The sequence below is a fragment of the Taurulus bubalis genome (assembly GCF_910589615.1).
Source record: "Taurulus bubalis genome assembly, chromosome: 3".
Lineage (NCBI taxonomy): Eukaryota > Metazoa > Chordata > Actinopteri > Perciformes > Cottidae > Taurulus > Taurulus bubalis.
In genome coordinates this window covers 18,946,776-18,969,508 of record NC_136591.1, presented here as the reverse complement: position 1 = coordinate 18,969,508, position 22,733 = coordinate 18,946,776, and the positions used below count along the sequence as shown (strand labels likewise).

The 22,733-nt window shown below is 44.8% G+C and overlaps 1 protein-coding gene across 1 annotated transcript in view; it reads left to right on the top strand.

Moving 5' to 3' along the window:
- hivep2a (HIVEP zinc finger 2a) overlaps positions 1-22,406 on the top strand; it is a gene marked incomplete at its 5' end in the record, with an annotated part of 22,670 nt that extends 264 nt beyond the window's left edge. The window contains 13 exons of the mRNA XM_079215327.1: positions 1-727; positions 1,019-2,889; positions 3,057-3,317; positions 3,555-3,723; positions 3,904-3,985; positions 4,204-5,965; positions 6,119-6,276; positions 12,545-12,720; positions 13,657-13,758; positions 16,133-16,997; positions 17,501-17,600; positions 18,883-18,990; positions 19,296-22,406. The exon at positions 1-727 is cut by the window's left edge and continues 264 nt beyond it. Coding sequence (XP_079071453.1) covers positions 1-727; positions 1,019-2,889; positions 3,057-3,317; positions 3,555-3,723; positions 3,904-3,985; positions 4,204-5,965; positions 6,119-6,276; positions 12,545-12,720; positions 13,657-13,758; positions 16,133-16,997; positions 17,501-17,600; positions 18,883-18,990; positions 19,296-20,006 — 7,092 coding nt within the window. The 3' untranslated portion in view covers positions 20,007-22,406. The remainder of the gene's footprint in view (positions 728-1,018; positions 2,890-3,056; positions 3,318-3,554; positions 3,724-3,903; positions 3,986-4,203; positions 5,966-6,118; positions 6,277-12,544; positions 12,721-13,656; positions 13,759-16,132; positions 16,998-17,500; positions 17,601-18,882; positions 18,991-19,295) is intronic.
- Positions 22,407-22,733: the final 327 nt, after the last annotated feature.

Below are 22,733 nucleotides of genomic sequence, written 5' to 3'. Positions count from 1 at the left end.
CCGCCATCTCAAGACCCGCAAGGGCCCTTTGCTCAAGGGTTCCCGAGGGGATACTCCTACCAGCTCGGCCAACCGTACCCTCAGCACCCCCAAACCGAGCGTTTCCTCTCAGGAGCCAAACCCCAGCCGGGTCTAGAGCCTCATGCCTGGCCATTTGTAGGCCAGTTAGCCTCGGATGACTTGTACCCTGTTGGACATCCGGGACACGCTCATCCTCATGGGGCTGGGGCAGGGAGGTTTCCCCGCCAGAAATCTCCCAGTTTACCCAGCTCCTTCGGACAGTATTCTCAGTCAGGCCCTGAGCCTGGGGAGGAGGGCTACAGCAAAAAAGAGCAGAAGCCGAAGAAGCCCGGTAAGTATATCTGTCACTACTGTGGCCGAGCTTGCGCCAAGCCCAGTGTCTTGAAGAAGCACATCCGCTCACATACTGGAGAGAGGCCATATCCTTGCGTACCCTGTGGCTTTTCCTTCAAAACCAAGAGCAACCTTTACAAGCATCGCAAGTCCCACGCTCATGCCATCAAGGCTGGACTGGTACCTTTTTCAGAGCTGGCCGCGGCCCGCAGCGGGGACATGGACCAGGCATCCCCAGTGGGCGAGGCCGAGGTCCACTCAGATGGAGAGCAGAGTACCGATACAGACGAGGAAGGTCTGGAGGGCTCCACCATGCTGACGGACAAAGACAGCCCAATACCGCAGATCCCCTTTGAAGCTGACAAGAATACAGGTAATTTTCACATGTTGAGAAGCATCCATAAAAAATGTATATGCATTAATGTATCCACACAAATCAATTGATGTTAATTGTTTTAATGCATGAACTGCTTGATATGGACCTGTTTTTTTAATTGACCAAGACTCAAAAGGAAAAAATAGTTAGATGTTGAAAAACATGCCAATTTACAATTTTACATTTACATGCTCATTCTCTGCCTCTATGTCTATATTTTGTATTATGTGTACAACTACTTCTGCTTTACCTTTCTCTATATCATGCTCCATTTTCTTCACTATCTAGGTGGTGTGGAACCAGCATATGCAGACTCAGCTGAAGAGCTCCTGGTGGGGTCTATGAAAGTGCCTATCCTTATTGTCCCCAAGCTTGGGGGAGTCCCCTCCACAGGGATGGAGTGCCCACCCTTTCAGGACATCAAGGGATCACACCACATGTTGGCATCGCATGCTGGAAGAGCGCATTCACTGGATGACTCACCGACCATCAAACAACGTTTGGCCCTGAGGCTGAATGAGAAAAAATGTCAGGACTCTGAATCTGTCATGTCCCAGTCCTTGAACCTCCTCAGTCCTCACAGCAAAGGCAGCACAGACTCTGGCTACTTTTCACGCTCTGAGAGTGCAGAGCAGCAGATCAGCCCTCCAAATACTAATGTCAAGACGTACGAAGAGATTATGTTTGGTCGGACTTGGTACTACCGACCCAACTCCAGATCCCGGCAGTCTATCACGGTGGGCATGGCAGGTGCAGACCCCAGCTTAGCTAGCTTAAAGCAACCAGGTGCTATTCTGGACATGGGGAAGATAATTGAGGATCATATCTGTTTCAGAGGTGACGTAGGAGTCTCTGGAGATCCAAAGCAGTATCCAACAGGACCCTGTCAAAGCATTACAGGGCTTCTGGAACCTCCATCAGATTCTGGGACGCTCATGAGGAGTAACTCCATGCCCAACTCCTCACCGTCTAACCTCAGTGTCCCCCCTGCGATTCGAGGCAGCCACTCCTTCGATGAGATGATGACGTCAGATGATGTATTTTACCCACCGGGGCGTAGACTCAGAAGACAGGCTGCGTTTGAACATTCTGCCAATGAGGCACACGTAGGAGAGGCCGATAGCTACGGACACATGCCCAAGAATTTAGCTTCATCTCTGGGTATGAAGTATGGTGAGTGTAACCCAGGAGTCCCAGAGCACATTGCCTACAGCCCATATGGTACTAAAGCTAGCATGTCAGAAACAGCCACAAGAAAAAGGAGGAAAGAGAAGAGTGTTGGGGATGAGGAGGACAGCCCTGGGCATTGTGATAGTAGCTGTAGTGGTTCAGTGGAGATGATAGGGGACTATGAGTTTAAACAAGGAAGTTTTGATGGGTCAAGAGCCACCCCAACGGGGAAAGGCTCTCTTCAGAGCGCTCACAGTCAGTCTGACAGCTTTGATACCTGTGCCAGCATGTGCTCTGAAGACATTGCATTTTTTCCTGACTCTGAGGGCAGGAAGGCAGCTGGGAATGTCATATCAGTCATCCAGCACACCAACTCCCTCAGTCGGCCAAATTCTTTTGAGAAGTCAGAGTCCTTTGAGCAGCCAGGGTATCAGCCTTCAGATAAAGCTCTATCAAGCCAGTACTCTGAACAGTCCGACACAGATATCTTTGAAGATGCACTGAGTCCTGAATCTGCCCTCCTGAGGACAGAGAGCATGGAGCAGCAGCTGCAAAGTGACAGTGACCTAGCCTCCCTCTCATCTTCGTCAGCTGCAGCGTCACCTGGCCAGCCTTATCCCAAGCTAGTGCGACAACCCAACATCCAAGTTCCTGAGATCAGGGTGACGGAGGAGCCGGACAAGCCTGACAAAGATACAGAAGCTCCGATGACCAAGGAACAGGAGAAGCAGCCGCAACACGTGGAGGAGTTCCAGCTGCCACAGAGGAGTGACACACTCGCCCAGATGCCATCGGAAAAGCTCCCACCAAAGAAGAAGAGGCTGCGCCTGGCGGATATGGAGCATTCATCAGGGGAATCAAGCTTTGAGTCCACCTGCACCAGCTTGTCTCGCAGCCCCAGTCAGGAGAGCAACCTATCCCACTCCTCTTCCTTCTCCATGTCCTTTGACAGAGATGAAGGCCTCAAATCCACCTCTCCCACCAAACAGGTACCCCAATTATAATTTCTTACCTTAGCTACTCCTTCCAGCATTTTTATCACAGTTTTCATAACATTTTCCATTGCATTGGTCCCTACAATGGTTATGGTACATTATTACACAGCTAGTTCCCAGTAAGTCCACATTGACCAATTGTCTTGGTTTCTTTGAATCAGGAGGACTCATTGGCATCCGGGGGTGGACCTAAGCAGTCGGAGTTCCTGACGGTACCTGGCAGTGGTCATTCCAGCCACCACCAGCAGAGAGAGATGAGGAGGTCTTCATCGGAGCAGGCACCCTGCACGCTGCCCACAGAGTTGACTGAAATGCGCAGCAAATCCTTTGATTATGGAAGCTTGTCCACCTCCAGACAGGGAGAGATATACTCCAGTGCCTCTGCAATGAAGGATCGCCGGCGTGGATATCTTGTCCGACAGGTAGCATAATAATAAATACTTACAATTGGAATTGTTGAAAAATAAACTACAGGTATTGCTTGTTCTTTAGTTAGAGCACTGTATAGCCTAACATAGATGGTAGAGGAAAATTATGGTATAGAAACTGGTGTTGTGTCACTTCATCATTGCATTGTGACTGTGCCTACATTTCGGCGTACATAGTGCACTTTGTGAATAGCACAGAACTGACCAGCTATACTTTCATTCATTCTAAAGGCTTCACTGAGTGTGTATCCAGAGGCAGTCATCCAGGAACCAGGAAGTGCTGAGATGTCAATCAAACAGGAGGTTCTGGAACATGGGGCATGGCCTGGCTCAACGGGATCGCCCCACAGCAGCAGCGATGTGCCCAGTAGAACCAAGAGAGTTGGCAGTATCACTAGTGGTAAGCTTAGCATTACAGCACTAAAACTACCATGATACCATGTCTTGAGGTCTTTCTCTACTCAATAAACCAGGGCCACATTCTTGCAATATGGGATTTCTTTTGTCAGGAATTATTTTATTTTATTCTTACATACAATACATTATACAATACATTCTTATGTTTTATGCACATTTGCAGGAGCTCACCACCAGCACCATCAGCATCACATCCAACATAGTATCAGTGAGGACAGCCTGCAGGACGAACCTCTCTTTGGCAGGTAAGAAAATCTGTGTTTCCCTATGAACCCTAAAATTACTTAACTTCTCATATAACTGTGATGGGATGAGCACAATTCAAGACAATTTTGTTTTCATTACTGCCAGTACTCTTTCAACAATTGCACTTGCCTACTCCAACTGGTTATACTATTACAATGTACTTTTTTCATGTTATTACTAATACTAGTACCTTTTCTCAACCTTTTCCCCTCAATAGGTCCCATCAGCATCGCTTGCAGACTCAGGGCTCCTCATCTGAGGGAGAATTTCAAGGTCACGAGGTCATGAATAAGGAAGTACTCCAGCAGTACCCGAGTGGTCCTCCCTTCCTTACCTACCAGCAACCCAGTCTGTTCTGGAGTCAGGAGGCCGGCCAGACACCCAGACAGCAGCTGACCCTCCAGGCCCAGCAGCAACTCCAAAAACTCCACATCCGATCGCCGGGCTCCCATCCTGGACACCCACTCCACAAACAACAACCACTTCACTGCCTGCAGCAAATTCATGATCAGCAGCCACACGAAGAAAAATCAGACAAGCCGAGCTCTCAAATGTACCCGGCCTCGTTCTCATCTCGCAACTCTCCCCTGTCTCAGCAACAACAGCAAAACTGTGCTTCTCTTTCCTCTAAGCACTCCCTGCCCAGCTCCACCACTGCCTCCATGCTTCTGCAGCAGGTCCAACCGGTCTTTGCCACGCAGAACCTTGGCTCCCATTCTTCGCTGCCTGGTATGCTGGTTCCTGTGCGGATCCAAACCCATATGCCGTCATATGGTAGTGTTATGTACACCAGTGTTAGCCAGCTGGTAACCTCCCATGGCAGTGGAGCACAAGGTGTAGGCTCAGCCAGCAGCATGTCTCCTTCGGTTGTTGCTGTGAATGTCAGCAAACCCCCTGGAGGAATTGGAGGAGGCATAAGTGGGGCGGGCTTCAACCTATCACACTTCCTCGGACATACTGATGCCGCAGCGCTGCGCTACCCACTCTGGAATGCTCTAGATTCACTACCAGAGCAGCACCTAAACACAGGGATCCCATTGTCACTAACATCAGGGACCATATCCACCACAGACGCTTCAGGGTCCAGCGTCGGAGGCAGCAAGCGCATGCTCTCCCCCACCAGCTCTCTGGAACTCTTCATCGAGACCAAGCAGCAGAAGAGAGTGAAGGAGGAGAGGATGTATGGACAGATTGTTAAGGAGATGAGTGCAGTGGAGCTGAGCGGAGCCGAGAGTGGCATCAAGCCGGAGGAGGGGCAGGGCAGAGGTCAGCGAGCGCGTCTGAAGAGCGAGGGATCCATGGATGACTCAAATAGGATGTCCTCGTCTCCTACACTCAGCGACTTCCCCGTTGCCACCAAGATCACCATTCCCGTCCGATCCTCTGCCCCCCACCTTCCTGATGTTCCCCGGGCCGAGAGCTTCACTCCTCCTCTCCAGATTGTCACAGACCGCTCCCCGGTGTCAGGGGGTCGGGACTCGCCAGAGGAGCTCGATGTGGACGATTCAGTCCCGGACCGCGGCTCCAGCCCCCAGTCGATGGCGTCCTCCAGCGATGCAGAAGACAGTGACGGCACAAATCAGCATGCACCCAGTAAAATGCTGGTGCAGCTCGCTGCCAACCAGAGCACAGTATTACCTGCTGCAGCGGGTCAGACGCTGCTGCTCACGGACGTGGCCGACGTTCAGCAGTTCCTCCAGTTTCCAAGCATGCGCACTACGAGCAGGGTTAGCTGGTGTTTCCTGAACTACACAAAGCCCAACAGCACCCAGACGTCCTTGCACAACTCTGTCTACAACTCGTGGTGTGTGAGCTCATACAACCCTAATCCTCTGAACCTCAGCACGAAGGCGGCACTGTCCCTGCTGAGGTCCAAACAGAGGAGGAACACCGATTCCTTGTACTCGACTGCAGCCATGTCGCCACCCAGCTCTGGAAAGCTTGTGTCGTCCGTGGCCTGGAAGCTGAGGCTTGATCAGGTAATAAAATACACACACATATGAAGAAAATAACATATGCAAGGTTTGTATGCAAGGGTGCAAATACAGAGAAGCTCCAGCACAGGAAGTGTGGAAAGGTTATTTTACGTTACTCCTCTCCTCTCTTTTCTTCCTATTCTCTCATCTCTCCAGTTGAAACCAGAGCTGATGCCAGTTGAAGCCAGTAACTTCGGGAGGAAGATGAAGGGAGTGGCGTCGTGGGAGCGTTCGAAAGAGGAACAGGTGGAAAAGGAAGTCTCGGTCAAACAGCCCACCAACGAACCGACCCGTATTAAGATCTTCGAAGGCGGGTACGTCCTGCGAGTGCACACAACTCTGGTCCGATAAAGTGACAATATTGCGTAACATCAAAGGTATTGTAGCAATTGACGTGAAGAGCACATGTATTTGGTGGTTTTTGATGGTGATTGACAGAGCATTTAAATGTAGTTCCTGCTGCTTTCTCTTGCACGGAACAGCAGATCATATCACACATATTATTCTGGCGTTTGTTTCATCCGTCCTTGGAGACCAGCGGGGTAAGAGCGAGACAGCAGATTGAAAGTCTATTACTGAAAGTCTATATGACGTCTATTTATTTTTTCAGTGACTGGGAACACTACCAGAATATAAATTGTCTGCTAAATAATTCAAACCCAAATGAGACTTAAAAAGTCAATAATCAAAGAGAAAATGTACAAAGTCGTACCAATCATACACCTATTCATATATAGATCTTAAAGATCTATATATGAATAGGTGTATGATTGGTACGATATCAACGCTTTCTCTATCTTTGCGATCCATGACGTCACCATCCATTCGGTCACTTGTTTGGTTTCTTTGCATAATAACTCAAAAGAACTTTCAGTCACATCTGGTGCACAGATTGCACTTTAGTTGAGGGATTATTGGTGAGATGTTTACAGTGATTTGTATCTGGGATTTCTAACATTGACAGTTGAAAGTGAAAAGACGAGAGACCGGATTCCATTATGGCGCAACACTCAATCAATTGAGTGTGACAGCAAGCATGTCTTTGCTCTCTTACTAGTATCTTCCATAGTAACTTTTCACAGCAAGATAAAATCAGGTTTAAACTCTAAAACAACATTACAACTCGGCACTCAGTGGCAAAATGCTCTCCATCTTTCATGAAAACCGGGCCAGTAGATTTTTTCCCTCCATCATATGGACCAACAGACTGACGTAACCTCTTTGGCGCAGGTAAGGAGAGAATAATACGATAATAAAAAGCGTAATAAGAATAACCAGCACTAAAGCCGGGTAATAACAAGTGTTATTAGAAAGTTATTTAAGAGATGTAACTAAACCTGTTAGAAAAAGAGCTCCAGAGGTGAGAGGCCTTGATGGCAGAAGCCTGGTTCTTCTTTTATTGTTCAACCAAGATCTAACAACAGTCAGAGAAACCCAAAAGTGAGGATCTCAGACTGAATATGAACTTCAAACACCCGGACTCCTCAATGCACAGCTGCTCGACAAAAACAAGACAACCAGGGCCTCAGAATAGCAAAACCCTCTCTCCACTTCTATCCACCGATCTTTGTGAACTTCAAGGACATCTGTTTCTGCAAGATTAATCGGAAAATCTTCTTAGGTATAGATATATATATACTGTATATATGAATGAACGAAATAAAATGTTATCCTTTTCTTTGGGATTGTAGCGGCGTTCCGTCGGCGTTGTTTCATTAAGCCGCTAAAGAGCTGCAGACACAGTGAGTTCCCCTTCCCACGCGCATGACAGGAGACCGTTCATTTCCTTTTCTTCGATTTTTATTTTGAGCAGCAAAAAACACTAACAAAATACACAAAAACTAATCAACGGTCTAAACGATCATATGGTAAAAGAACTATCTGCTCTCATGCCTAATGCAGCTCTTCCTTACACCTGCTGCCGTCATGACGTCATTAAATCACCTGGGTCGAGCGTCAGTCATTACCATGAACATCTTTCAGTATATTTTACAAATAGTTCCTACACTGTGAGCATAATTCTGCATATTAAATTATTAACACTCTTGAAATTTTAATTAACCAAAAACACACTTGTGGCTCTTACAGGGCTTTATTCGGGCCTGTGAGAGTCGGGCCAGAGCTGGTAAACACATCACGGGCTCACGACTCGAGCTGCCTCGCTGTGATTGGACGTCGGCTTTTATTATTCTTGTTCTCACTTTTATAGACTGCCGTGAGGTCGGATCTGTCTCTCATTAGTTGTGTTTTAAAAGCTGTTTCACGCTGACATCAGTATGTATTTATGTATTTTGTGTGTGTTATTAAGAGAAGTAGACATCTAAAGAGAAGTTTCATTCAACGTATTTTAGTTCTCACTTATAATAACATAGTATTCATAGTTTTAGAACTTGCAAAATATGTGGCCTTGTTTTTTAATGGTAAGACCGAGGACAATATTGTGATTTAAAAAATAAGTGTATTTATTCTTAAAAGACTAAAAATGGGAAATTAAACTTGAGTATTCAGTGATGTAACAGAGGTGTTTTTTGGCACCCAGCTTCCTAAACATCCAGCAAACATAAGAAAACAGATACAAAATATGTTTTTGGCAGTTCTTTACTTCTTAACGGGATCTTTTGGTACCGACTAAATAAAAACCGAGTATCCAAAACTAAAGTACAAAATACACTCACCTAAAGGATTATTAGGAACACCATACTAATACTGTGTTTGACCCCCTTTCGCCTTCAGAACTGCCTTAATTCTACGTGGCATTGATTCAACAAGGTGCTGAAAGCATTCTTTAGAAATGTTGGCCCATATTGATAGGATAGCATCTTGCAGTTGATGGAGATTTGTGGGATGCACATCCATGGCACGAAGCTCCCGTTCCACCACATCCCAAAGATGCTCTATTGGGTTGAGATCTGGTGACTGTGGGGGCCATTTTAGTACAGTGAACTCATTGTCATGTTCAAGAAACCAATTAGAAATGATTCGAGCTTTGTAACATGGTGCATTATCCTGCTGGAAGTAGCCATCAGAGGATGGGTACATGGTGGCCATAAAGGGATGGACATGGTCAGAAACAATGCTCAGGTAGGCCGTGGCATTTAAACCATGCCCAATTGGCACTAAGGGGCCTATAGTGTGCCAAGAAAACATCCCCTACACCATTACACCACCACCACCAGCCTGCACAGTGGTAACAAGGCATGATGGATCCATGTTCTCATTCTGTTTACGCCAAATTCTGACTCTACCATCTGAATGTCTCAACAGAAATCGAGACTCATCAGACCAGGCAACATTTTTCCAGTCTTCAACTGTCCAATTTTGGTGAGCTCTTGCCAATTTTAGCCTCTTTTTCCTATTTGTAGTGGAGATGAGTGGTACCCGGTGGGGTCTTCTGCTGTTGTAGCCCATCCGCCTCAAGGTTGTGCGTGTTGTGGCTTCACAAATGCTTTGCTGCATACCTCGGTTGTAACGAGTGGTTATTTCAGTCAAAGTTGCTCTTCTATCAGCTTGAATCAGTCGGCCCATTCTCCTCTGACCTCTAGCATCAACAAGGCATTTTCATTCACAGGACTGCCGCATACTGGATGTTTTTCCCTTTTCACACCATTCTTTGTAAACCCTAGAAATGGTTGTGCGTGAAAATCCCAGTAACTGAGCAGATTGTGAAATACTCAGACCGGCCCGTCTGGCACCAACAACCATGCCACGCTCAAAATTGCTTAAATCACCTTTCTTTCCCATTCTGACATTCAGTTTGGAGTTCAGGAGATTGTCTTGACCAGCCAGGACCACACCCCTAAATGCATTGAAGCAACTGCCATGTGATTGGTTGATTAGATAATTGCATTAATGAGAAATTGAACAGGTGTTCCTAATAATCCTTAAGGTGAGTATACCAAAAGCTGGCATTAAATGTGTTGTTTGTCTAAACTTATTTTTTAATTAAATATTATTGGATTTAAATCACAATTTTGCACATTTTCGATGATATTGAGGCAAAGTTATTGTACAGCTGTTTGTTGAAAAAGATACTTTTGTTCTTAGATAAACAGGATTTGAAGAAAGACGAGTATATAAATTGTAAGATTTTAAAGAAGTCATCATAACTGAGGAGGCATCTCCCGACATTGCGGGTCAGTCTGATGCAAGCTGTGATTCACTCTCTGTCATCTTACTTTTAAAAAACATTTGAGGAGTTTGGGAAGAACCTGAGCTACATTTTAAAAATGGTGATCCAAATCATCAACCTTGCAAGACAAATTTAAAAAGAATTTACACCAGAATTAGAACAAGAATCTTTTATGAGCATCAATATATAGAAAGGATCATTCTAACTATATGGCAGATGTTTTTTTAATTTGACCCAGATGAGACTTTTCCACAGCAATCTGGTGCAAATGTTGATGCAATACAAATATTTGATTGATAGTAATGAAACCAAGAAGATCCTTTGTTAATGATTATGATGTTATTAAAGTCACATGAAGCTTCTTCTTCATATGACAAATCGGAGGAATTTGTCCTGCATTAAATTGTAAAATAAAGTCTAAAGGATGGAGTTGAAAACCTCGTTTAAGACATTCCAACAGCATCATAATGTTTTACAGTCTTACAGTAGAGCCAATAAGACTGTACAGAAACACACATGCAAATGCTGACACACACACACACACTCAAACACACACACACATGCAGGGAGTTATTAAATGCAGCAGACAATGAAATAATTCTCTTTTGTCCCCAAAAGACACTTTAGAAGCAATAAGTGGATAAAAGCATACAAACAGGACAAACAGGCAACGACACAGACACACACACACACACACACACACACACACACAAACACACACATGCACTCACATAAACACACACTCATCCTGCCTCAGCAAAGTTGTCTGTTTTACCACACACATATGCACTCAAATAAACACACATGCACACACACACACACACACACACACACACACACACACACACACACACACACACACACACACACACACACACACACACACACACACATGCATACAAACATGCCCTCACAAACACACACATGCACTCACATAAACACACATGCAAACACACACACACATGCACTGAATTGAACACGTGTGCACACACACACACACACACATGCACTCACATAAACACACATGCAAACACAATACATGCGTTACTTCACTGTGAACCTTGAGAGCTTCCGTAGTTTTGAGAATCTGCTTCAAAGATCTTTCGCCTGCGAATAAAACACAATAAAACAAAACAATGATATTTCGTTGTCATGGCCGCAGCTGTGTAAACGTTCTGGCCCAGACGGTGTTGCCCACCGCGCTGCAGTTGAAAGACACGTTCCCCCTTGTGGACGCAGACGGGCTGTTGGATGCACCTGATGTTTGACCTTCTTTAACACACGAGGCCTGAACCACACTTCATTAGCAGATTGAACACTTCCACCACGAGCCACTTCACTAGCAGGTTAAACTCTTCCATCACGAGCCGCTTCACTAGCAGATTAAACTCTTCCACTACGAGTTGCTTCACTAGCAGATTAAACTCTCCCACCATGAGCCGCTTCACTAGCAGGTTAAACTCTTCCACCAGGAAGCTGGACGTGAGTCTCCTCAGCAGAGGAAAGACTCAACTCACCGTCATGGTGGTAATTTCAGACGTGCACCGATCCGGCTGCCAAGTGTCCGCCGGTTCACTCTGAGCCTCTTTTGGGAGAGAAGATCATGTCTGACAGTGATGTTTTTTTAAAGTCTCGTAAAAGAATAAGTGGGACTTTAGGGAGGACTGTGGTCATCTGGTTTTGGAAGAAGAAAATGAGCAGCATAAAGACTGAAACACTAAACCAAAGAGGTGGAACGCTTCATTGTTTCCCATTTTAGCTTTGGATCCCTCAAAACAAAGAAATCTTTATGCAGTGGAATTATGTGTGTGGGTTATGAAAAGGTCAACTTTTTATATGTTTAATAGCTCTTAGAGGCTTGTACAGGTATATTCGTCCAAGGAAAAAAAACGAGATTAAAGGAACATTGGAAAAAACGTATTGTAATATAGTTTGGTAATATATCATATTTATTTATCATATCTGTGTATATACCTGCCAATAGGAAACAAGAAAATGCACGATGGAAATATGTCTTTGGCTTTGATTCCTGCAGAGAATTTATTTTAATTATAAAATGTCTAAATTGAGGTATTCTCATTAAAAATGTTGTATTATATGTTGCAAGATGTTTTTTAAATATCAAATGTTGTTTCGATATTTACAATATGTGCATTGCTGGTATAAAGCATAATATTATATTTTGATGGAGGTTCATGTAAACTATCTTAATTTATATCTGCATTATTTATTTTCATTTACGCCCTGAAAAGGAAACCGGTTCCACAATTTTGACAATGTTTTAAACAAATGTGATCATCTTAGTGACATTTTGCAAGTTGGTTGTTCAGAATAAAAGGTTGTAGTTATTGTGACCCTTTTTTCTTCAAGGAAACATAAGGCAACCTTTTATTTCTGTTTCACAAAAATAAAAATCAATGCATCGCCCTTCATTCTCAGTCTCTGTCTTCCAGGTACAAGTCCAACGAGGACTACGTGTACGTCCGCGGTCGTGGTCGAGGGAAATACATCTGCGAGGAGTGTGGCATCCGCTGCAAGAAGCCGAGTATGCTGAAGAAGCACATCCGCACGCACACCGACGTACGGCCCTACGTCTGCAAGTTCTGCAACTTCGCCTTCAAGACAAAAGGTGGGGCTTCTAATCCCATATGCTCGTCCATGAATCTGAATGTGAGCTAGACTTTTACTGCCATGATTAATAACGTGAGGTTCACAATTTCCATTGTTTCATAATCATCTGATACATCTGATACATCAGAACATTTAAAAAAACAAAAACATTTTGATCATAGTGGTCCAGTAAAACGTTATTTATATCATATTCTTTTCGGATGTTTGCAGAATTTTTAAGGCAAGGCAAGTTTATTTGTAATGCACATTTCAACAACAAGGAGTTTCAAAGTGCTTCACATAAAACCATTAAAAGCATCAAAACATAATGCAAAAGAAAAGAAGATTTAAAAACAAGTAAGAACATTCATTTAAACATTAAAAACAGTCAGTAAAAAGCTACTAGAATAAAAGTTGCAGTGCAGTTTAAGAAATAAAATACATTTGTGAAAAGCAGAAATTGATTAATATCCTTTAATCTGGTTCAATTAAGGCAACGGCAAACAGAAAAGTCTTCAATCTGGATTTAAGAGCTGAGGGTCTCTGGGGGTCTCTGAGTGTTTGACTCTTGGAATGGAAAGCCGATATTTAGTAAGAAAACTCAACCATATCAGAGGCTGAAGATGCTGACTCGCCGGCATCTGATCTTTAAAAAAAGCCAATATTCCCCCCCTTTTAAACGTATAGAATGCATATGGCTTCAACAGATCAGAGTCATGTTATCATTAAATTACATTAAATGGATAAATTACATACTTTGTGGTCACGCTGCTTCTATTTCCATTTCACCCTCTTTCTTTGTCACTCTTGTAGCCAAACAAGCTCCGGAGTCAAAAGGTCATTAAACGGTGTGTTTGTGTGTGTGTGTGTGTGTGTGTGTGTGTGTGTGTGTGTGTGTGTGTGTGTGTGTGTGTGTGTGTGTGTGTGTGTGTGTGTGTGTGTGTGTGTTTTATAGGAAACCTGACGAAGCACATGAAGTCTAAGGCTCATATGAAAAAGTGTCTGGAGTTGGGAGTCTCCATGTCTTCCGTTGAGGACACGGAGGCGGACGAAGGAGGTAGGAAACACACTGAAACACAAGTGGCTGAAACACACATGCCTGTGCTATCTATCTTTGGGAGGACATTCCACATCATGCATTCCCTCGCCCTTTATCCGTGTGAAGTTTATTCATGTGAAGTCACCACATGAATCAGATGATACAATAATACTCTGATCATTATTACCCGGGAACATGTGGTGGGCTGAGGGGGGGGGGCTTTCCCCGTGAAATATTCACGAGTAATAAATAGTCGTCGGCCGTCGCTCGAGGCTGCCAAACAGATGAGCTTGTAAATCTTTACATAACTTTGATAATTAAGCTGTAAATTAGACAAATTAGTTTTATGTTTGTGTTCACCGTCGTCCCTGAACAGCTGGGCGGCTCGTGTGGAGGGAACAAAACGTTGTTCTTTTGTTTGTATAGAATGAACTGTTATTGTTATTATTGTTTTTATTCGTTAGGTTTTACGTTGTGGAATTAAATGTTATCAGATTTATTAAATGCTGTAATAAATTAAGTAAGTAGGTAATAGCATTATAAGCGTCCTTTTAACATAAGCTTTAAATGCATAGTAGTTTAATCTGGAAATTCACTTCCAACTAGTGAGTATACTTTAAATATGAAAGATGTTTTAAATGATAAAATATATATCTTGTGTTACTATTATGTTTTCGTGATATTTGTAAAATTGTATCTGGTAATTTACTACCTGTTTACTAGTTTTATCTCACAACTACAATAATAATTATAATAATTATTTTATTTGTAGCGCTTGATATGGCAAAAATATTCCTTTTAAATCCTCACGTTGTTACACTCTCAAACCCGAGACTCTGTGTTTATTTTCATGCTGCAGTGCTCCTTCAAAGGGTCAAATTAATGTCAGTTGTCAAATAAATGTCTGTGGGTTTATACAAAGTCTGTCCGAGCTTACCCAGTGCTACTACGTCAATTGGAATATGTTTTAACGTGAGTAATCTCCTTTGTCTATTTATTCCCATTGATTTAAAGGGCTCCCTTACGTTGTATTTATATACTGGTTGAGATGGACAGGATGTTGAAGCCCGCTGCGCTTCACTGTTTTACCACTAGTCTGTCCACATGGTTACGCAAAATGTAAACACGATATCTCTTAGGGCAGGAAGTCATGGTCCTTTACAGATTTTCAAATGAAAGTGAAGGTTTTGTTTAAGACAAACTCAGCCATTACCGTCATATTGTGCCAAGGTGTGTGTGTGTGTGTGTGTGTGTGTGTGTGTGTGTGTGTGTGTGTGTGTGTGTGTGTGTTGTATACGAGAGAATAACTGGAAAGTATTCCTGTGTGAGTGGATCTGATTTCTGTAAGTACAATTTAAAAACTCACATAAACATGTATGCTTCTCTTCGCTGGAGGAGGTCCAGGAGAAAAGAAAAAAACGAGAGTAATGTATATCATGAATCATTTTTTACACTTCTATGATTTTGAAACTGAATAACTCAGAACAGCTTCAAGACTCGTGATCGTGTTCGTCCACTTTGACTCGTTTATTACAAAAGACTCGCAACAATAAAACCAAACCGTTTCATTCCCAAACCCCCCACCCCTTTTGGATGGTCGGTGCGCTGGAGCTTCTGGCTGCCGAGAGGCTTTTTTTCTTAAATAACTTGGTTTTATGTGTTTTGTATTTTACTGGTTTTGAGCTGGTGGGAGTGTGGTTCCAGTAGCTTCAGTGGTTTTTAGTTTCACATCAAAACTCTTTCTGTGACCACAAGTTAATACAAACGGTCTCTCTTTCTCTCTCTCTCTCTCTCTCTCTCTCTCTCTCTCTCTCTCTCTCTCTCTCTCTCTCTTTCTCTCTGTCCACATCCCTCCTTCTTCTCTTGTTTGGTGGTCGCTCCCTGCTGCTTTGTCTTCCTTCCTTTCCTTCCACTTCCTCTACTTTCCCTTTTCCTCCACTTTTCTATTTTGTCTTCTTCTTTTCTCTCATATCTTATTTACTTCCCACTCTTCTTCTACTTGGATTTTTCCTCCTCTTCTTTCTCTCTTTTTTCTTCCTCTTCTTCCTCTGCCCCACTTCCTCTTTTTCTCCTCTTTCCCTGTTCCTTTTTCTTCTTCTTCTCCCTTTTCTTTCTCTCTCAATTCCTCTACTATCTTATTACCTCCCATTCTTCTTTTATTTGTTCTTTTCTTCCTCTTCTTCCTCTCTTGCTTCCTGCTTCCGCGTCCTGCATATTCCTCTTCTGTCCCACTTCCTCTACTTTCCTGTCATGTCCTCACTTGCCTCATTGCCTCCTCTTTCCTCTCCTTCTTCTCTCCCAATCCCTTCTCCTCTTCTTCATCTTGTCCTTCTCTTCTTTTTCCTCCTCTTCTTTTTTCGTACCCTCTGTTTTCCTCCTCCTCCTCTTCTAGATGTCGGAGAGGAAGGCCAGAAGTCGGAGAAGATGTCCAGAGGCTCCATGGCGGATCACCAGTTCTCGGACGCCGACGACTCCGACGGCGGCGATGACGACGGCGACGAGGTGGACGACGACGACGACGAAGAGGACGACTACGACGGCGACTCCACCCCGAAGACGCGCTCGCGCTCCACCAGCCCGCTGCCCTACAGCCTGCCCTCCATGTCCATCACGACCGTGGCCTCCTCCTACCCGTCTCACCGCCCGTCTCACAACCCGGCGGCGTCCGACCTCCTGGGCAACGCCGACAGGCCTCCGCTGTTCGGCTACTTCACCACCGTGCCGAGCATCCAGATCACGCCACAGGCGCCGCCCGCGCAGTACCGGCGAGGCCTGCTGGCCGGCGGCGGGCTGCTGGCCGGCGGCGGGCTGCTGGCTCCGCCCGCCTCCTCCTCCATGGACGACGACCTCCCCGTCGCGTCCCCGGACCTCTCCTCCCCGTCCTCCCGCCTGTCCTCTCCCGGGCTGGACCACTCCGGCTGCCCGTCCCCGATCTCCCCTTCATCCTCGCCTTCGGCCCGCCGGTACCTGTCCCCGCGCCGTGACCTCTCGCCCCGCGGCAGACACCTGTCGCCCCGGCGGGACCTCTCTCCTCTTCGTCACCTCTCGCCGAAGAGGGATCTTGCGGCAGCAGGGGGCTACAGGCGAGAGCTCTCCCCCAGGAGAGGACACCTCTCGCTGCTCTCTGCCCTCTCTCGGACGACTTCTCCGGCGGGACGGGACTACAAGTGCGACCTCTCGCCGCGAGGCCGCCACCGGGCGATGATCCGGCCTGTTTCTCCTCGCCGAGGCCTCCACCAACACCTCCATCACCAAGGGTGAGCGGAGGGTTGTATATTTATTCTTCAGTTCACACGAATATCAAGCCATGAAGTAGGTTGAATCTGGTAAAAAAAAAAGAACTAGCAAACATACCATAAAAAATAGGGCATAAAGAGCATATTTTAAAGGAAAAATAAATAAAAGTCAGTGATGCAAGATGTTATCTTGTGATAGCATAATTTGATTTAGGTGTATTTATTGGCATAAATATAATATATTAGTCTATAACCACCTTTAAGTAAGAATCATTGTCTTTTTGTTGGCTTAGAATGAGCCGTTATATCTACGCAGGGAGCAGCCACGTTACCAGAAGTTACCAGAAGGTCACAGTAGTTCTCTGGAAAAAGGGAGACGTTATTTGCAGGGGTGTTCAGCTGGTTGCAATCTACAACTTCACCACTAGATGGGACTATACCCTCCGCACTGCTCCTTTAAGCGACAGATTTGAATGGAAGTGTTGTGCTTATTGTTATATTTCTCCTTGCTGTGTGACCACCAGCCAGCCGAGCGGGTCGCGAGGCCTCAGGACAGGTCACCAGGGCGGAGTGCTGGGTTCGGCGGAGCTGGGCCGACGCAGAACCAGTGTAGAGATGGAGATGGTAAGGGTAAAAAAAAAAAATGATGTTATGAAGCCTTTAGTTTGCCGTTTAGGACGTCACCATCTTGGCTTTTTGCAACCAGAGAACAGGAAGTGACCATGTTAGGACTGTGAAGTGACGTAGAGATAACATATACGTCTCAGGTAGACGGCACGTATGCGTCAATATATAAAACCCTAATGTACTAAATGAACATCCCGCTGTATTGAAGAAGACTTGAAACTAGAGATTGAGACATAAACTCATGTTTAATAATTGTAGCACATGAAGCATAGACTTCTATACAACCAGAGGAGTCGCCCCCTGGTGGTCAGGAGAGAGAATGCAGGTTTTAAGACATTTTTCAGATGTGGAGGTTGTCGCCTGGCTGGACCGTGAGTCTTTGTTAGCAGTGATGGAGTTATCACAGTTTCCACTCCACTTCATGTAACATTTAGGTGCTTAAGTGTAAATTTGGTAAACGTTCTGACACTCCTGCTGTAGTCAACCTGGAGCAGAAATGTGGGGAAAAGGACAGAGAGAGGAGAAAGAAGAAGGAGCAGAGAAGGACAGCGTCTGGCAGGCGGAGCAGAAGCATTCAGAGAAGATGAGGGAAAAAAGAGCGAGTCAGATTGACATAGTGCGTTAGAGAGAGGGATGATTGAAGATGGGGCTGCTGGGTTTCGGTGGTAATGGGATCTTGGCCGGCGTCGCTGCTTTTCTTCTTAAGAGCCCTACTTCAAACCCTGGCTTCTGCTACTGGTCCCACTTCAACAACGCGTGAAGCGGAGAGCGAGAAAGGCTTCAGCTTTGATAGCCGACCGGTTTTCCAAACGACAGATTAATGTTTTAACAACCGTTATTCCGGCAGAGGAGTTTGCGTTCATGCTTCTCACTCGTTTTTCTCACCAACACCTGCCGGCCAGAACAACCGCACAGATTTAGTTTGAGCACTTTTCATCAAGGATCATTCATTTATTTTGTCACTAAATGATTGGTTTTCCATTGCGGAGCCTCCAACGTGTGTTTATCGTAAGAAGTGTGTGTGTGTGTGTGTATGTGTGTGTGTGTGTGTGTGTGTGTGTGTGTGTGTGTGTGTGTGTGTGTGTGCGTACGTGCGTGCGTGTGTGTGTGTATGTGTGTGTGTGTGTGTGTGTGTGTGTGTGTGTGCGTACCTGCGTGCGTGTGCGTACGTGCGTGCGTGTGTGTGTGTGTGTGTGACTTAACATTTTAATGAACAAAGGGCGAGAAAAAAACGTTTCCCTGGTGCGTGATTGATGTTCGTCTCCTCTTGTGCTTCCAGGAAGATTGTCTGGTCTCGCCGTCGCCAGGGGAATGGGTCCAGCGTAACCAATCCAGCCCACCACACCAAGTCCTGTTCAGTCACCTTCCTCTTCACTCACAACTCCAGGTGTTTGCTTTATTTCTGCCTCATATACATTGTGCTTTATTGTCATATTTTATTTTGTACAGTTCTTGAAAAAAAATTGTGAAATGTTTTTTATTTTGTACGTGTTTTTATTATGATTTTTTTTAATTCATTTATTTGCATTTGAATTGTTTAATGTTGTGTTTTTAGCAATTATATATATTTTATTTTGGATTTTATTCTATGAAACACTTTACTAAAAAGTAGTGTGAAAGTACTTATTTCATATTTTATTTAATAGAACTCAAAGGCACAACATGGGACTCAAACAATTATTTTCGTTTCAGGTGCATTCACCGTTCCCGATGATCCCCATCGGAGGGATCCAGATGGTGCGCGCCATCACCTCCCCTCTGGGCCAGCAGGGGGCGCAGCACAGCGCCTCCTGCCTGCTATTGCTGCAGAAGAGCACATCGGAGGACTCCACCACCAGCGAGGCCACCTCCCCTCACGCCACCTCCCTCGCCGAGAGGGGAGTTGGGGGAGGAGGAGGGGACGAGAGGCGGAGAGAGTCGACTTCACCTCACCCCTCATCGCAGGAGAGGGAAGGAGGAGGGGTGAGGCAGGAGCACCAGGAGGAGAGCATCCACACCTGCACCAAGGCCATCGCCTCCCTCTGCATCGACTCGGAGGAGCTCGGAGGAGGAGGAGCCAGAACCTCTTCCTCTCCGTCCGTGTCGTCCCACGACGCCCAACAACCGCAGCGCTCGCCGTCCAGTTCCATGTCGCCTCCCTCTCCTCACCCGTCGCCTTCCCCCCCACAAGGTCCTGGGATTCAGCACTTTAGCGGCCTGGAGGTCAGGCCTCACCACCCATTGATCCCCGCCTCCCCCTCTCTCTCCTTCTCCTGCTCCTCCTCTTCCTCCTCCTCCTCCTCTCCTCACCCTCCTCCCAGTCCCGCATCGGATGCCCTGCCGCCTCCCTCGGCATCCAAACCGCTCAAGATGGAGAGAGACGGCGGAGCGGAAAGCACAAAGAGGAGCAGAGACGTGTCGTAGGGCACGAGGAGGAGGAGGTAGAGGAGGAGGAGGAGGAGGAGGAGGAGGAGGAGGAGGAGCGGCGTCTTTCATGTTAGTTTTCTGGGATATTAGGAAGGGATGAAGTGCAACAGAGAGAGAAAAAACATGACTTTTTGCACACTTGTACACACATATTCTACTTCAGTTTATACACACAAACACACTTTCTCTCTCACACACACACACACACACACACACACACATGCATACAAAGAAAAACAAGATTAAAAGACGGCCTGCTGCAGGTTTAAAGTCGGTTCTAACCGGCCTGCCCTCATATATAAAGACCCTGAAGGAGGATCTGTACGGCCACCAAAAAAATAAAAACGTAAAGGACTGTGGTGAAGTGGTACGTCAAAGAGAAAAAAGAAGAAGATAATCCGACAGCTACGTGTGTGCCTTTTCTTTCATCTTTTGTTGTTTGTTTTTTTTGCTCATATTCTTGTGAGCAAACCAAGCAGGAAGGTAAATGTAAATACATATCTACTATCACTTATCAGCTTTGTAATAAATGCAATGCCCTCCTCCTCCCCACCCCCCACCCCACTTCCTGTGTTTCTTTTCTCTTTTGGACACCTTAAAGTCTCGACAAGCGATGTGAAGTTATGGATATTACTATTACGTACGGTTGCACTAAAAACATATTTTTATATGAGTGAAATTTTAAAAAAAATTGCTTTTTTTTTCGTGTACAGCGGCAATTCTATAATACTATTTATTATTGTTACCATGTTTCATAAAATTGTAAATTTTTTCTTAAATGTTGTGGATGCCTTTTTCTATGTAAAGCATGGAGGTTTTTGCTAAGCTTACATTAGGGCGAGGATGTGTACACTGTAATACGCTTTATATGTGAGACCTATTTATATACATGTCTACGTGAGCGCCTCTACTCGGAGCTATATACACATAGAAGTAAGATCTACCAGAATATTTACCCAGCATATGAATACATGCATATATAGAATCTATCAACCTGTCTATCTATCTACCTGTCTATCTATCTATCTGTCTATCTGCACTTAACATTTAGAGCGACATTCACACAGGTTTTGCTAGTTCGCCTGTACATTTCCTCCGCTGCTCTTCGCCTCTCTGGTTGTGATTTGATTCGATTTTTACTCACGTTTTGTGGTATTATTTCCCCTGTTTTTTTACGATGCACAGACTTGCTCTAAGCATTAAGTGAATGAACATGCCTTCTGCATTGCGCCATTGCATTCTGCTCAATTGTTGTTGTTCTTTAGTTTTTTCAACCGCACACACCGCCCCCCTCCACACACACACACACACACACACACACACACACACACACACACACACACACACACGCACATCGAAGGTATAGCCTCCACTTTCTGAAAAAACAACTTTGCTTGAATGAAAACTGTTTTAATCGTTGGATACCTGAACAGGGAAAACATTCCAGTCCATGTAAATATTCAGGTACCCCCCTCACCCACATGAACACACACATTTCCTTTGGCATCGATGCACATTGTGGCAATCAACCCACCGGAACTCTTATTTAATGGCTTTATTTCTGGGGACACGGATACAAACATACACCAAACTCTCTGACAAAAGCACCTTATATATATTTCTTAGGACCTCTGCTATGAACAGTTTCCTTTTCTTTTTGGCAGCAAACTTTGATTGCAATAGAGGCGTTGAGGACGACTGCTCTGTGCTCTGAACCCCAAAACTGTCTGAAAAATAAATAAATAATCCCAATAATATTTTTTTTGCTGTTGTGACTTTGAGGCTTTTTCTGCTTTTCTTTTTTTTGACCTTCTGTGACGCCTCCTCTTCTGGACATCCCTTTTTGTAGCTAAGCAATATTTAGCCAACACTTTGCTCACCGGTGGGGAGTGTGTATTTGTTGCAAGGCAACAACAAAGCGTTCTTAAAAGAAATCCCTAAAATCAGGAGGCGGAGCTCGATTTCAGTGACACGCCTCTTTTGTGACAGTTTTGGAGGCGGAGCCGGGTCGGCTGCAATGTGAGTGTGTACCTCTGTATTCTGTATCGTGTATTCGAACCAGTATATCCTCTTCTTACGACTCTTTTCTATTTGGATCCTCCCTCTGTTATGTACACTTATCATGACGACAATGATGTCTTTAAAAAATCTCTCTCTCTCTCTCTCTCTCTTTCAAAGATATCAAAGCACAAGTCATTGTATAGAAATGACAACGATACAAAAAAAGGACAAAAAAAATAAATAAAAAAAGGTAAACGTGCATATAAAAGGGTAACTTTTGTGATGGTGTTCTGTGGAACTAATACATATATCATGTATGACCCCAGTTGCAACAAGGAATCGCAGTAGAAGTGGAAAAAAATGATTGTTGTTTTCAAATAAATATGAATAGAATCATTTGTTTTGTCTGCGCTCTTTTTTTCTTTTTCTACCACTTTTATTGATAAAAAATGATGTTTTGTTCAAACAAATGATTTAATAAGAACGTCACCAAATTATTTGTGTTACAATATTTCTCACTTTTACAACACTTTTCACAGTTCAAGAAGTCATATGAACCCCAAAATTAGTTCCATCCATCCATCCATTTTCAGCCGCTTATCCGGGGTCGGGTCGCGGTGGCAGCAGGTTCAGCAGGCCGATCCAGGTTTCTCTCGCATCACTTTCCAGCTCATTCTGGGGGACCCCGAGGCGTTCCAAGGCCAGCCGGGAGATATAATCCCT